Here is a 16,701-nt window from a genome sequence, read left to right as displayed (position 1 = left end):
TCTTTGTTGGACTTCATTCTGGTGCTCCAGGATTGCAAGGCCAGGCTGGATGGGGCTTGGAGCAGCCTGGGTTAGTGTTAGGTGTCCTTGCCCATGGCAGGGGGTGGCACTGGATGAGCTGCAAGGTCCCTCCCAACCCAAACCATCCTGGGATTCTGTGGTTCAATCAAGAAGCAGGAAATTGGCTTGGTGCACCCACTCTGGGTCTGTCCAGAGATTGAAGGGTGAGGTTTCATTTCCCATGAAATGCCCTAGACAAAGGGGAAAAAATGCAGGAGAGAAGCTCCTTGACAGCAAACTGTTTTGAAGAGATAATTACAGTGCAAGCCAAAGACAATTTAATTTCAGCTGTATTGCAAATGCAGGATCATAAAAATCAGTCTTCAGGGCTATGAGGCTTTGCATGACAGCTTTTATCTTTAATCACCAGTGTATTTATATCAAACGCCGTGTGTCCAGGTGGACCAGGGCAGTGATTGTCCCTCGGTGCTGACACTGCTGAGGGACCTCCAGGGCTGTGTCCAGTTCTGGGCCCCCAGTCCAGGAAGGACTTTGAGGGGCTGGAGCGTGTCCAGGGAAGGGAAGGGAGCCCCAGGAGAGGCTGAGGGAGCTGGGGAAGGGGCTCAGCCTGGAGAAAAGGAGGCTCAGGGGGGACCGTGTGGCTCTGCACAACTCCCTGACAGGAGGGGACAGCCAGGGGGGGTCGGGCTCTGCTCCCAGGGAACAGGGACAGGACAAGGGAAAATGGCCTCAGGCTGTGCCAGGGGAGGCTCAGCTTGGACAGCAGCAGGAATTTCTGCATGGAAAGGGTGCTGAGGCCTTGGCAGGGGCTGCCCAGGGAGGTTTGGAGTGCCCATGGCTGGAGGTGTCCAAGGAAGGGCTGGAGGTGGCACTCAGTGCTCTGGGCTGGGGACAAGGTGGGCACTGGGAACAGCTGGGACTCCATGGGCTGGGAGGGATTTTCCAGCCTCAATGACCCTGGGATACTGTGATACAACAGAGTTGGAAGAGCTGGGTGAGTTGGAAGGTAGAAAAGTTCAGCTTTGGGACTTGCAGGTAGAATTTTATTTGCAGATATGAAGAAATGCCCCCTGTTAGATCCAAACCCATCCCATATCATCTCAAGGATTCCAGCAGGAGCAGGTTCCCTCTGTGAGGTGGCTCGGGAGCAGCAGAGTGAACCCTGTGCCTGGACATGAGCAACCAGGGCTGTGCCTGCCCAAACTTCACTGGGGTTCCCAGAGTGACTGCTGCTTCTGCTGAGCCTTTGTAGCTCTTCGGGAGCAACTGTGCTTTTCGAGATGAATCATCCTGAGTGAATCCATGTGCAGTGGGAGGAGGGCCTTCACTACCTGCTAATTACTCTCCCTCCCTCTCATGCTGACACCGACGATGGAGCTTTTCTTTAAAATTAGTCCCATCTCCCCAGTGGCTGCCAAAGGAGATGCAGTAGGAGGGCTCTCTGTGATAATGAGCCCCTGTCGGGGAGAGGCAGGGATTGACAGGAGCAAGGCAAAATACTCCTCCAGAGTTCCTGATCTGCCTATTGAACACAAACAGGGCCTGGGCCCAAAGAGGGGCCCTGGAAGTGTTCTAAAACCACACAGCTGTGGTGGGAAGGGACACGGGTTAATGATGGACATGGCAGTGTTGGACTCTGGTCATGGAGCTCTTTCCAGCCTTAGCGATTGTGATCCTTTTGAGATCATTTCCTGTTCCCCTCAGCGACACTGAGATTCCTGCTCTCCAGATGTCAGCGGATCCCTTGGCATCCTTGGTATCCTTTCAGAACAAGAGGAAAAAATGTAGTTCTTGGTGCTTGCTTTACCTCAGTATTTGCTCATCAGGGATAAGATCAGTTCTGCTTCTCTCCCATTTTCCTGTGTGTAGTAGGGCTTAGGATATAACCAGATCCCTCAAAACAAATGTCTCACAACCTCCTTTCAGGATTTTATTTCCCTGATAAGGGCTGTATAATGAGTGGCAGAGCGTTCAAACTGTGGCTGTTCCATTTTCACCCTCTCCAAAATGAGTAATTGTGAATTGGTTACTTCCTATGTGGCTTTAGCACAGCAGATAAATCATCTGCAGCACCTGCAGAGCAAATCCGTTCTCTCTTCCTGAATTTTCTGCTCCATGATGTGTTTCCAAGGCCAGCCCAAAGTGAAATTAATTGGAATGTGAGTGGCTGTCGCCCTCCCTGTCCCTTCCTCCTGGTTCTGTAATATTCTTTGAGGTGTGTCGTGCTCTGGGCCCTCAGCCAGAGAGTTCTGGAGGGGCTGGAGCGTGTCCAGGGAAGAGAACGGAGCTGGCGAAGCGTTCAGGTTGGACAGCAGCAGGAATTTCTCCATGGAAAAAGGGTGCTTAAGCCTTGGCAGGGGCTGCCCGGGGAGGTTTGGAGTGCCCATGGCTGGAGGTGTCCAAGGAAGGGCTGGAGGTGGCACTCAGTGCTCTGGGCTGGGGACAAGGTGGGCACTGGGCACAGCTGGGACTCCATGGGCTGGGAGGGATTTTCCAGCCTCGGTGACTCCATGAATCCAAGCAAAGCATTTGGGAAATTGCTACAGGAAAACCAGCCTTGACTTAGCAATTACCTGTGAGGCTGGGGAAGGCCTGAGGTTTTTGGAGAAATAGATACACCTTTCCTGAAAATAACCAGCAGTTGATCCTCCAAATAATATTTATTAATCGAAAGAAAAGAGGAATTGCTTTTTGATGCAACAGTTTGCAACACAAAAGGAATGTACCTGGGAGGGTGGCCAGGCCCTGGCACAGGGTGCCCAGAGCAGCTGTGGCTGCCCCTGGATCCCTGGAAGTGTCCAAGGCCAGGTTGGACACTGGGGCTTGGAGCAGCCTGGGATAGTGGAAGGTGTCCCTGCCCATGGGAGGGGGTGACACTGGATGGGCTTTAAGGTCCCTTCCAACCCCAGCCACTCTGATTTTATGAAATTATACCAGGACCATGATCCCGATGGAGCCAGCATTCCCTTCCTGACATAACTGGGAGCCCAGTGGGAGGCTGCCTGCACAGCTTGAGTTGTCCAAAACACCATGGCTTTTGTGATTTCCCAAATCAAGGATCAGCCCAGGCTGATCAGGTGTAACCTCAGTTCTTTTGGAGCTGAGACAGGGCTTTGGGAGCATCCCAAGTGTGCTAAGGAAGGACATTTGCGTTTTTCAGCCTTCGTTCCCGTTGGATGCCAAAAAAGAAGTTTCAGGGAACTCAGCCTTAATTTCCTTTTGCTGGAGTTTTGAGCTCGGCTTACCCAAGGCACAGAGCAGTGACAACAACTGCAATTGTGACAGTGCCAAGCAGCAATAAGAGAGGCTTTGTTCCAGGCTTAACCCGGGAGCAACATCTGCCACCGCCCTGGATGAGCATCCTCACTGAGCACCCTTCGAAAGTTTGGGAATGCATCTTGAAAGGGATTTAGAGGGTGAATGGTTGCTTTTCTCTCCGGGGGGCAGAGCGGAGCCAGGAGCCCTGCGTGCTGTGGTGTGTGTCAGAAGATAAATGTCCTGTTGGAGCTGGCAGCGCTGGCAGCGAGCGTGTCTGAGGCTGCAAACAACGCCTTGGGCCACAGCCAGCGCTGCCTGGAAGCCCTTGCTGCTTCCTCCAGGAGCCATCCCATGGGATGGATCACAGGCATGAATCAAAGTGTGCTTAATGGGCACGTTGCTTGTACCTGGAAGTTGAGAGCGGCTTGGTGACTGCATCCCCAGGGAGGGATGGAGCCATCACCTTTCTCACTTCCTTCAGGTTGGGCATATCCCCACTCCTCCATGGGGACAGGGATTCAATCCATGGATGTTTTAGCACAGCTGCTTTCCCTGAGTTTGGCAGCTGGTGCCGGGCACGTTGAGCTCTCTGGAAAAATGTGTCACGTTTGGAGCCAGGCGGAATGGCTGCAGACAGGGAGCAATTCCCCGTGGGAAATTCTCCTGGGCCCAGGAACTGCCTTCCCTGCACAATGTTCCGTGGCTGAGCAGTGGGGAATGCAGCCAGGAAAATGTCACCTCTCCTCCTTGCCTTGCTCACTGTCCAGGGTGGCTGGAGCAGGTTCCTCATCCCCTTCCCTGCAGTGGCAGTGGCACTCTCCTGACAAAATGCTGTTTGTGGATGGATTAAAATTATCCAGTTTATTGCATTTTCTGTTGGAACTCAAATCCCTGGAGCTAGGGGTCTGCTTTGCCTCCTTGTCTGCTGCCTCTGTAGGCAGGCCCGGATCCTCCTGTGGATCCCGGGTTGTACTTTTGCCAGCGTATCCTATTGAATACGCATAAATAATTTCTTCTCCATACTTTTTTTTTTCACCCGTATCACCTTCAAGAGCTTAGAGGAGCAGAAGGGCTGCAGGTGAGCAGGAGGTCAGTTGTGAATAGCTCCATTCCATCCCCAGCTGGGATGTGGGATGGAATGGAATCCAGGGAGTGGATTCAGGGCAGGTGGAGAAATGACTCCTCATTAAGTGGAGTAAGAAGCAGCTGGAGAGAGTCCCTTATAAGGACTGGGTAAGCAGAGTAGGTGGAGCTCCATTCTTCTGGGAGAGGTTGGTGAATTGCTTTTGTTTATTCTACAGTCAAATCACAATTGTTAAACTGGGAAAAACTTCCAGGATCATCAAGTCCAGCTTTTTCTGGGCAAAGTGGGAGGTGGTTGTGGAAAAAGAGGAGCAAGCGAAGTCCTTCAGTTGTGCCACAGATAGGGAGAAAAGTCACAAGTTTCAGACTTTGCTGAGGGCTTTCAGTGCTGCACACCAGAATATCTGTTTTTGCCATTGTTACTGTCTGGAGTGAGTGTTTAAAAATCTTCATTATTGGTGGAATTTAGGGACCAGTGAAAGAAGAGCTTCTTGGAGAAGGTCTGGGTTTGTTTGACCCTTTTCTGCTTTGTTGGGCAGAACAATCATTCCTTGAACGGCTGGAACAGCGTTTGCTGTGATTTCTTCTACCCCAAATACATCCCAACTCAAGGGCTGAGCATTTGCCCTTCTGTAGTTCCAGCCTTTTTCACACAGTTGTAGAAAGGGAAATACAATTTTCCTGCCCCTTGCTGTGCTGATCAAAGATTCCCTGGGAGGTTTTCTGCTCCCGTTTGCCTCCGTCCTGTGTGTTTTTCCACTTGGAGCAATTTGCAGCTCAGCTGTTTTGCTCAAGGCTCCCCCTGGAGAGCTGAGGCTCCATTTGCCTTTCAGGGCAAGTACCCACCTGGAAATAATCATGGAAACACTCCTTTTGTACACAAGTCCTTCAACAATCCAGGCAGTTCTTGGAGGGAATCAAGACTCTGTTTTATGAATCCATTTAATGTCATCCTGTGGAGAGCAGAGGGGGATTTTTATTGACCTGGAGAATCAGGCCTTGCTCTCTTCTTATCAAAGAAACTCAAATATTTGGCTGTTTTGTCACTTCTGGCTCTTCAGGGGAATTCTGGCCTGCCGTAAACCCCCCTCAATATGGGATATTAAGGGTGTAATTCCATGAAATGTCGGAGTTTGTTTTGTCAACAGTTTGTTTTTTCCATTACTTGCTCTATTGCAGAGTTGAAGTTTTAGGCTTTTCTCATGGTAAGAATTGGAACTTGTTAAGAGCTTAGGGCCAATTTTCCTGGTTTTATGGATTTGGTCTATAATAGATGTCTTTTGCTACCCTCCCTTGGATTTCACAGGCATAATTATCAAAAATAACCCCAACTTTGTGGTGGGTTCCCCCCCAGTTTGGGAGTTTAATTGGGCAACCACAGTAAAATCTGATCACTTGTCCAAGGCTGTTATCTTCTCCTGTAAGTTCATTGCTCGTTTGGGAATGCTGGAATTGATGTAATGAACTTTCATTATATGCTTAGGCCTGGCCTTGGCAGAATTCCTGTCGAGTTGTTTCCTTGCTGCTGTTACAATATGGGCCCATGTGCTTCCACTAATAAAAGTGCTCTTCCTAAGGGGAAAAAAGCTGTTGTTGAGAGCATGACAGGTGACATTTGTCTGCATTTATCTGCCCAGGTTTCTCTTGCTGTCATTAAATAGACCCAACTGAAGCTACTTTTTTAAATTAAATAGAAGGGTCAATGATCAAAGAATAATTTAGGTTGGAAAAGACATTAAAGGTCAAGTCCAGCTGTTCCCTGGGCTCTGCTCAGCCCCACACTGACCAATATCTCCACATTCCATGGCAGTTAAACCCTTCCAGGGATGCTGGTTCCACCTGAGCAGCCCCTGCCAAGGCCTCAGCACCCTTTCCATGCAGAAATTCCTGCTGCTGTCCAAGCTGAGCCTCCCCTGGCACAGCTTGAGGCCGTTTCCCCTTGGCCTGTCCCTGTTCCCTGGGAGCAGAGCCCGACCCCCCCTGGCTGTCCCCTCCTGTCAGGAGTTGTGCAGAGCCACAAGGTCCCCCCTGAGCCTCCTTTTCTCCTTAAATCTCACCCAGTGCCACCCCTGCTGTGGGCAGGGACACCTTCCACTGTCCCAGGCTGCTCCAAGCCCTGTCCAGCCTGGCCTTGGACACTTCCAGGGATCCAGGGGCAGCCACAGCTGCTCTGGGCTATAGTGCATTTTGGGTTAAATTTCTATTGTGTCAGTGTGTTTCCTTCAGCCTCACCTGGGAATATTGATGGATCTCAGGTTTTTATGGAAAAGTGAGGAGGAGAAACCAGAGTATTGCAAGTCACAGGCTGGTTGAGGATGGGAGGGACGTCTGGAGGTCCTCTGGTTCAGGTTGCCCTGGACCATGTCCTGATGGCTTTTGGGGCTCTCCAGGGAGGACAATTCCACAGCCTCCCTGGGTGGGCTGCAGGGCAGTGGAGACACAGCTTCAAAGTCAGGGCTGTCCCTGGAAGTTTGGAGACCCAAACTCATGTCCCCCCATCCTGCTCCAGACTGATTTAGGTGCAGTCCTGTGGACGCTGGGCCAGGGGGCTCTTAAAGGCTGCATCGCCTTCTCACCCCTGCCTGGCCTGGGCAGCCTTTGCTGAGGGAATTGCTGCCAAACAAGTGACAAAGTTGCCTTTTTGACCAAAGAAAAGGCACAGATTTGGCTGGGAAACTGCCAGGGAAGTGCTCAGAAACTCCCCAAGGGCTTGGCTGGGGGCTCAGCACTGCGGAGTTCTTTGCTCTGCCCTCCCTCCGTCCAGGTGTGGTTTCACTCTTGTGTCTGGAGCTGCTTGGAGCTGATCTTCCCTGCCCTTTTTCTGTGCTCAGTTTAATTCTGGGGAGGCCGAAGCAGACCAGGAAAGAACACAGCTGAGCAGGTTTGTGGCACACAGGGATTCCAGCGGATCCTGAATGGATCCCTAGCTGATTCCCAGTGTTAGCGGTAGCTGTCCCGAGGTTTATTCCGGTGGTCTCCCATCATCACTAAATCCATCCTGGCTGCCAGAAAAGGAGCAGCTTGCCATGATATCTTTTTCCTGTTCAGCCCCAGAGCATGAAGGAAAAAATCTCAGGAAGCCAGAGGGGAGGAAAGCAGCTGGATCTGTGCCCTGTGTAAAGGGATCCACTAACCAAGGTTTCCTTTGTGTTGCAGCGTTCCCACATTCCAGAGCCTTCCCGAGGAGATCCTCAGTAAGCTTGCAGATGTCCTGGAAGAGGTAAGGGCTGTGAATATTGGGATTTTATGAGTTCAGAACCTTCTGCTGGCAATATCCAGCCTCTTCTTTTTCCCCAAAGAGCAGCTCCCCAATTTGGCAGCCATCAAGGCCATAGAGGAGTTGTGGGGAAAACGAATCCGGTTTTGAGCAGGGTTTATATACTTTTTTTAATTGGATTTTTATCCAGCTGGGGAGTGAATCAATCATTTCCTGTGGTGTCCAGAAGGGAATGAGCTTCTCCAGCCCCTGGGTGAGTGGGGAGGAGGAGGGGAATGTGAGAACCTGGTCTCATTTCAGATTTGATGGGACACTTACATTGGAGGGTCTTTTAAAAGTGTCGTGGAAAAGGTGCTCTGGGAAGAGTTCCAGCAGTGCTGAGATGTTGGGATGGAGTTGGGCTTTGCCTGCCTGGCTTTAACTGGGGTCTCATTGGGGTCAGGCTTTCAATAAGTCTATTTAAAACAACAAAGAAATCGCCCACAAAACGCCGACCAAAAAAAAAAAAAAAAAGTCTGGAAAAAATGACAAAAACCTTACAACCCTCCAGAAAATGCAAAAGAACCTAACCTGCACCCTACCAAAAAGAAACCCCACACTCCTCCAACCTTGCCCCATAAGCAGATGTAAAATATTTGGGTCACATCACAGTTTTCCCCCATATTTTATTCCCACAATGCTGCCTTTTGAGCCTGAGGAATTCAATATCCCAGAAAGTCGTTAATAAACCCTTCCAAAAGGTGATTTAAGTTCAGGCAATGTGTGTGTGGCAGTAATTTATTTCATTCCTGCTCGCTTTTCTTCATCCACGCCTCTCCATCAGGGAAGATGTTCCCGTGGATTTGGAGGAAAAGCGCTGCTGACATCGGAGTTGATTTGAATTCTTTTCATTCTGAGCTTTGCTGGGGTGTTTTTCCTTCTCTGCCTTTTTATTTAGTGCCCAGATAAATCCTGTGGCTCCAACAAATCAGCTGTTTGTCACCCTGAATAATTGCATATTCACAGATAAGCTTTATTCCCTTTACTGCCAGGGAATGCTCTGATTTAGGGAAAAAAAAAAAGAATATGAATTCCTCTGCTGTAAATTCTATCTGCCTATCTCAAAACCCCACTTCCAACCAGAATTTGCTTGGATCACATCACCAGCATTAAGCTCCTTATCAAGAGTTAAGGAGAAGAATAAAGTCCATAAAACTTTTCCAGAAACACTTAAAGTTTTGTGGCAGGGGAAAAAAAAAAACTTAATAAATATCAGTGAAGAGATAAGGCATGAAAGCAGCATTTGTGGGGAATAAATCTGGATTTTTAGGGTGGCTGCTCCCAGTTTCCTGCTTAGAGTCAGCATTATTTCCTCTGGGTTTGTCTTGCATTGAGCAGGCTGTGTTTTGTATAAATTAAAACGTCACTCTCAGGTCTGTATATTGAGATATAAACTCCCACCTGGCTATAGCCCCCTTTCCATAGGTTACACCTCTGAAATATTGGAAAACTCCTCTGTATCATGGAATTGTTAATGTTACATGGGAAAACATGTCTGGTGACTCACCCAGGGTTTATCTGGGAGGCACCAACATTGCCAATAATTTCAGGCATTCTATGAATAATTTCATTTAGCAAATGGAATTAAAACCCTTGAGGGAATAGGGTGGGGAGTCTGTTCCTGGCATGGCTGAGGAGTGGGATGAGCTTTTGGTGGGCATGGGCTGCGCTCAGAGGGCGGGGCTGGCATTTCCTCCTCTTTCCCCCACTTCATTTTCATTTGGGTTTTGTGGCACAAAATTGGGATTTCTTTCCTGTTCTCAAGTTGCTTCACATTCTGGCAGCGTTGTTCCTTTTCAAGGTTATTCCCTGTGCCATTCAAATGTAAAACTTTTAGGATTTCCATCTCAAATCAGGTGTTCAGATACTGATAGATTAATTAAGGTCCCTTGACCTCTTCTCCTCTGAAGCCACTTCCAGGTACTGATGACTCTGTAATTTTCCATTTGATCTCAAATCCTTCGATGTGCCTATAGCTGATTCGTCTAAATTTTGTTCCCCAACTGCAAATTCCTGCTCCTATTTCAAAGGGAAATCCCTTTGCCTGGATATCAGGGGTGAAGAACCTCTGTCCCAGCTCCACTGCATTGGGTCAGGTTTTCAGGGAAGGGGGCGGGAATTGAGAGAGCCTGGGGCAACTGGAGTAACTAATCCCAGATTGGTTTGGGTTGGAATGGGCATTAAGGATCATCTCATTCCAACCCCTGTCATGGGCAGGAACACCTTCCACTATCCCAGGCTGCTCCAGGCCCCAAATTTCAACCTGGCCTTGGACACTTCCAGGGATCCAGGGGCAGCCACAGCTGCTCAGGGCACCCTGTGCCAGGGCCTGCCCACCCTCCCAGGGAAGGATTTCTTCCCAGTATCCCATCCATCCCTGCCCTCTGGCAGTGGGAAGCCATTCCCATGTCCTGTCCCTCCATCCCTTGTTCCCAGTCCCTGTCCAGCTCTCCTGGAGCCCCTTTAGGCCCTGGCAGGGGCTCTCAGCTCTCCCTGGAGCCTTCTCTTGTGCAGGTGAACACCCCCAGCTCTCCCAGCCTGGCTCCAGCCTTGGAGCATCTCCATGGCCTCCTCTGGATTCACTCCAGCAGCTCCACTGGTGCCCCAGACAGAATCATCTGAGATTTAAAGTTCTGTGGTTGCAGATGCACAGGAGGAGATTGAATTAAAGTCTCATTGGCATTTTTGACCCAAGCCTTTTCATCTGCATTTCCCAATCCTGTGCCCTCGCTGTCCCTTCGCTGTTTGGGATTTAGCCTGGTAATCCATGGGAGATGCTGTGTGTGGGAATCTGAGCAGCTGCAGTGAGAGACGGTGACAAAGGAGCTTTGGTTTGCTTACAGAACCCTGCAGATCAGCTTTTTGTGCAGATAACGTCAGGTCTAAACTACAGCTTGTGGATTTGCCTCATTTGCTCTGTGTGCAGAACTCGAGACAGCTTTGATATTTATGTGTGTGTGTGTGTTTATAGATTATTGCTGGGTGTATAGAAATTTAAAGTGTTCCAGCCCAGGCTGGACAGGGCTTGGAGCAGCCTGGGATAGTGGAATTTGTCCCTGCCCATGGCACAGGGATGGACTTTGAAGTCCCTTCCAAGCCAAGCCATTCCATGATTCTCTGACAATACTTTATACTTTAGCACATTGAAATATATCATATTTATCTATCATAGTTGCAGTGTAAATAGATATTTAAATATAAATATGGCTAACTGCCCTAAATCCAGCTGTAGAGCACTTCATTAACTCATCCTGAGTTAACAGCAGAGCAGCTACAGCTTGGAAGTGCTGGGAATGCCATTCCCACATCTCCCAGTGTACATTTTGGGAATTCTTTCACTGAAAGCATTAATATTTAGAACTTTAATTTATTTGAATGCACTACTAAGATCCAAGTGCCAGTGATGTGTTTCCTCCAGCCCCAGGCAGCCTGGCCTGGGCTCCTGGTCAATCCCTGGACAAACAGCAGAGCCAAACTGAGGGGAGAGGCAGAGAAATGTGCTGAGCCCCACAGCAGAGGCTGCCAGGGATGGGAATTCTTCCTGCTGCTCTGGGTGCTGAAGTCTGGGATCCCAGGTCCCATCTGCAGCCACTTCAGCAGCCCAGTTTGTGTGCTGAGCCCTTGTCTTTTTTCTTACTTTTATATTAATTCCAATGAAAGACTGAACTTTGAAAGACACAAACGTTAAAAAAAAAGTAAACCACAATGCATAATTCTTCCCTGTTGTGCATGGAGCTCGACAGTTGTGGTTTCTGGTGCAGAGTGGGATCCTGGAGGAGATTTCATGGCATAGTTCAGCTTTAAGAGCTGTCCTGAGCCTTCCTGCAGAGATGCCAAGCATCCTTCCTGCTCCAATTAGTATGGATCAGAAGGCCTTAGGATGCCTCTGGTTAATTAACAGAGGCTGAACACAGTCCTGCCTTTGTGGGATTGTGTGGCAACAGTGAATAGAAGAGGGGAAAATGTGCAAAATTAATTAGCTTTTCATAGAATCAGTGGGGTTTTTTTAGGCTTATTTAGGAGTGAGGATGGCTCTTGGATAAAGGGAACCAGGTCCCTGGTACATCCTGCAGGCTCTGCCAGCACCAAGGCAGGTATTGATGTGATACAGAGCCAGAAATCAGATCTGAGGGAGAATTCAAAGGACACAGGGAAGAGTAAAAGGTTTTGGTTAAGAAAAATATATGTCAGTGTTATTATTTGTGGGTTTTTTAATCAAAGGAAGCACTCTGGGGTGTGTTCCCTGGAGGAGCTGTGGGATAGGGTAATGCTGCCTGCGGAGACATCAAATCAGCTTCAGTCACGACTGACTCCATCCCAAATGGACAAAATTTTGACTCGAGTTCCACTTCCATTAATTTTTCAAATGGTGCCCATGAGAACAGAGCTTTGGGTTTGCAGGTGCACCAGGAAATAAAAGCTTTTTTTTTGGGGAAAAAAAAAGCATTAGAAAATAAAATGCAGCTGGAAAAACTGGAGTGCAGGAATACAATGGAGTCAGTGGCAGGAGCTTCTCTAGCTTTGGGTTGATAAAATGTAATGTATGGAGTTAAGTTTTCCTTTCGATTTTCTTTGATGTGGGCATGGACCATGTGAAGGGAATTAAAAAGAATCTCCTGCTTGTGTTAGCACAGGAAAAGAGTCCAGTATTCCCTGGTTTCTGTGGATTCTTGTCAGGAATGTGGTCAGGCCTGTGTGCCTATCCTCTCTTCTCCTGCGGTGGTAGAAACGGGGCAGGATTTGGGATTTTTCACCTACAGTTCTGCAAAACTTATTGTTAGAAGATGTGAGGCCAGTGGAGAAAACCTTTGGGGCTCTGATTCCTTCCTAACATCCCAATCTCCCATCCATCCCTGCCCTCTGGCAGTGGGAAGCCATTCCCTGTGTCCTGTCCCTCCACCCCTTGTCCCCAGTCCCTCTCCAGCTCTCCCGGAGCCCGTTTAGGCTCTGGCAGGGGCTCTGAGCTCTCCCTGGAGCCTTCTCTTGTGCAGGTGAAGCCGCCCAGCTCTCCCAGCCTGGCTCCAGCCCTGGGAGCAGCTCCAGGGCTTCCTCTGGATTCACTCCAGCAGCTCCACATCCCAGATCAGATACCCCACGGCAGGTGGGGTCTCACCAGAGCAGTGGAAAATCTGTTACCATTTCTTCCCATTTGATTTAACATCAAATCCCGCCTTTTTTTTTTTCTCGATAAAATCCTTGTGCTGAACACACGGGAAGGCATTTCCTAGAGTTCCATGCTATTAGCACATCTGGGAACTTCAAGTGTTCTCCTGGTGGGTCCTGGTGGGTGTTTGTGTCAGGTGCAAGGAGCAGCTTCTGGCCTCTGCCAAATGCACTTTTCAGGCAGGGAACAGTGTTCTCTTTTTAACTGAGATTTTTGAGATGAATTTAGAAACCTCTCAAGAAGCAGCTTTTGTTCAGGCTGAAAATCCCAGTGGTATCAGAGGGATCTTTTTCCAGAGGCTTTCCATGCAAAGCTGGATTCCTCTGGAGACGGGGAACTTTATTAACATCTCACTTAGTGTCAGAAGTCCCCCTGCCCTTGTCTCTGGGCTCCTTTGCTAAACCCCAAGCAGAGGAGATGGCTTGTTGGTTTTCTTTCAAGTGCCTGTTATAAAATCCACTGGAGTTAGGCCAGAGCACTCCAGCTAGGGAATTACATTTCATCCAAAGCACATGGATTCATGGAAACCTCCACGAGAATCCCAAGGACACTCAGAAGGATGAGAGTTGGGAGTTGTAAGATCTTCTCAGCTGTCACAGAAGAAATTCTTGGCTGCGAGGGTGGGCAGGCACTGGCACAGGGTGCCCAGAGCAGCTGTGGCTGCCCCTGGATCCCTGGAAGTGTCCAAGGCCAAGTTGGACACTGGGGCTTGGAGCAGCCTGGGATAGTACTAGGAAGATGTCCCTGCCCATGGCAGGGGATGGAATGAGATAGTCCTTAATGTCTCTCCCAACTCAAACCATTCTTCCTCCAAGAGGGTTCTGTAGTTCCCTGTTTTCCAGCTGCCTTTCCAGCACTTCTCCAGCTTTTCCCTGTTCTTTGGCTGCCTCCTTCTCCTCAATCAACCTCCCAGTGGTGGGAAAAGCCACTCCAGCAGTCCCATGGTCACGGGCAGGACACGTGACAAAGGAAGCGTCAAACAGAAAAAAACTTCTCCGAATTTGCTTCGTCCCAGGATTTCCTTTCTTTAATTTGTTGTTATTATTTTTGGCAGTGGTTCATTGTGTGGATGATCAGGTATTCAGGAGGTGACTGCTAAAATGTTAATTTCTAAAGCTGCCCCGCTCAGGCTATGCAGGTGTTGGGATTTAAATATTCCCTGTTTCCAGTTGGATTAAACCTATCTGTGAGATATTTTTATGTTCTCTAACCAGATTCTCCAGCTGATCTGTCACAGTTATGAAAGAAAGGAGAAAAGGAAAACAAAACTTTTTTTTTTTTTTTTGCTGTAATCTTAGATATTTTCCATGGTTTCACAGATATGAAAAGAAAGGATTTAAGCAAATCCATAATTTATTATTTGCCCTGGTGGATTTGTAGGCTCCATGAGAGACACACAGGATGGATGTGGATTTTTTCCTGACACCTGGATCAACAGAGATGTCACAGGGGGACAACTTAGGAGCTCCGAGTTGTCTCTTCCCTGATCCAGCCTTGTTCCTAATTTCCCAACATCTGTTTGTTTACTGTTCCCAGTTTCCAGAGCCTCTACAGCAACACTGGGGCAAGGAACCCATGGAATCTGCTTTTCCAGGCATTTTCTTTTTGCAGAGAGGTTGGGACTGATGGGTTGGTGGTTGTCCTTCAATTCCTGGGTGGAGAAAATCCAACCAATTAATTCTGACTGAAATTTAATTAAAATTTGGGTGCTGGGGGGAGGTTTACTGTGGTAGAGGTGGCTCTTCCCAAGCAGTCCTGACAGCCCAAGCCGAGTGATTTTTGGGATGGATCTCCCCATGGATGAGGTTCCTGTTTTGTGCTGAGGGCTTTGCTTACAGTGCTGGATTCTTTGTGAGAAGCTTGGAAGGAGAGCATGTGGCTGGCTGGTCTTTTGGGCATCTCCTGCTGGGAGTTCGTTCAGCAGTTTTCAAAATTCCCTAATTCTCACCCACATGTCCCTACTTACTGACATGTGTGGGCTGATTTTGGTGGGAATGAACCCCAGAATGAAAATCCAGCCTGGTGCTTACTCGAAAATATTCCATGATTTCCGTTCTTCAGCCTTGAAGGAGTCAACACAGGCAATGCCTTTTTGTCAGTAAAAACAGGGAAAAACTACAATCAGCAATTAAATTAAGGAAACCCCAAATATTAATTACCCTGATGAGTGTTATCCCTTTGATTCCAACGTTTTCCTTGCCTGATTTTCCCATAGCGTTGCCCACAGTGACACCTGCTGGAATCTGAGACAGGGTTGGCTTGCAGGTCCTGCTAGGGATTAATGAGGAAAAAAAAGAAGGGAGCAGTTCACGCGGTCATGGAGACACCTGTGGCCGCCCAAGGAATGGCCACCAGGCTTGGGATGCTGGGAATATCAGCTGGAGACTCTTCCATCAATGGGATCAGTCGTTAAAACCCAGCTTTAAAGCAAAGGTCAAACATGAAGATGGGGAGATCCTCTTTCCGAGTCCTTTGGTTTCCCAGCAGTGCCAGATGTCCCCTGTCTCGGAAGAAATCCGAGCTGCTGTCACCCTGCCATGGCACACAGGGGCTCCCATCTTCATCGCCCAGTTCTCCCAGTGCCCAGCTGGCTCTTGGGAGCTCACCCACACTCAGCACAGCTCAATTTTCCTCCCAGAAAAGGAGAAATTCCCCCTCTTCCCCGCCAAACCTCTTTCATTTTGGGAGGGCTGAAACTCAACTTCTGTTGGGATGATCCAAGCCTGTGGTTCTTCACCTGAAAGTCGTGGAAAACAGGGATCTTTGTGCTTCAGGCGCTCTTCCTATGTTCAGTGGGAATCTTGTGCTGAAGAAAAGGCTTTAGTAACACAAAATGAACAGGAAAATGGACATAAGTGACCCTGGTGGTAATTTGGAGACAAGTGAGGGGGGAGACAGCTCCTTGCTGGGAAAACTGAGGCTGCTGCTAGAATGGGAAAGGAGGTTCCTCAGTCAGGGGAAGAGATGAGCTCTGCCCCTTCCATCCCATGATTTCTGTCTGCTGGGAGAGGTGGGAAATGGGAATAATGTGGCTGTTGCCAGTGGGATGGGATCCCATCTCCATTGGGGTCAGACTCCTCTGCTTCTAAATCCAAATGGCCGTTTCCCAAATTCCTGCAGAGAAAGGCATGCAAAGCAGAATTCAGAGTTTGAAAAAGCCCTGGTGAAGGAATTTTGGGGTCTTTGTGCCCTTGCCTGGTAAGGAAGGAGTCAGCTGTGCCTCATGCTAAAAATCTGACCTAGATTACATTTCCCAGCCTTGCCCTGGTTTTCTTTTCAGGACTGATATAAGAGATGCTCCCAAAAAATCTGCTCTAAGGCACAAAATAGCTGGGAAAAGTCCAATATTTCTGGGGGGAATCGTTGCATGAGAGATTGCTGGAGGTTCTTCATCCTCCAAGGATGATGTGCTTCATCATTCAGAAATCTCAACTTTCACCATCCTCTGAATTCAGGATGTGATTTCTTTTTTTCTTCACATCTTCCTCTTTAGTTTCCAGTTGTCCAAAATCCTGGAATAAGTTGGAGGCACTGGAAGGGTCCTGTAAAGTTTTCCTCCAAGCAAAGCTGAAATAGGCTCATGCTGTTCCAGCCAAGTTAATTTTAGCAACAGAGAGTCTGTTAAACAGTAGAAAATACTAATTTCCGCGCTTAGGGAGGAGATATTTTGCATTTCTATTGTAAAATACAGGTTTTATCCCCATTTTCCAAGTTCTGTTGTCAAGGAGACAGTAGCAACCCAGGTGAGGGGCTCAAGGTAGCTTCTTTCTCAATCGGGAAGAGTTATTGATGTTTCAAAAATTGAGATTTCAGCTTTTCCCAGTTTATGCACAGAGTGAAAGTTCACTTGCTGCTTTCATAAATATATTTGTGGCAAACATTTGATTTTATGGAAGTGTGAATTCCAGAATTCCTTGTT

General features: G+C 48.4%; 1 protein-coding gene across 2 annotated transcripts in view; it reads left to right on the top strand.

The window, feature by feature from the left end:
• Nucleotides 1–16,701, top strand: part of PRKG1 (protein kinase cGMP-dependent 1) — a 365,655-nt gene that overhangs the window by 247,407 nt on the left and 101,547 nt on the right. For both annotated transcript variants that reach the window (XM_066191714.1, XM_066191713.1), the window contains exon 5: nt 7,519–7,582. In XM_066191714.1, the coding sequence (XP_066047811.1) occupies nt 7,519–7,582 (64 nt within the window). The remainder of the gene's footprint in view (nt 1–7,518; nt 7,583–16,701) is intronic.

The sequence above is a fragment of the Chamaea fasciata genome, unplaced genomic scaffold (assembly GCF_029207755.1).
Source record: "Chamaea fasciata isolate MVZ Bird 193981 ecotype frontalis unplaced genomic scaffold, bChaFas1.0.hap1 SCAF_9, whole genome shotgun sequence".
Lineage (NCBI taxonomy): Eukaryota > Metazoa > Chordata > Aves > Passeriformes > Sylviidae > Chamaea > Chamaea fasciata.
This window is presented reverse-complemented; position numbering and strand designations above follow the sequence as displayed.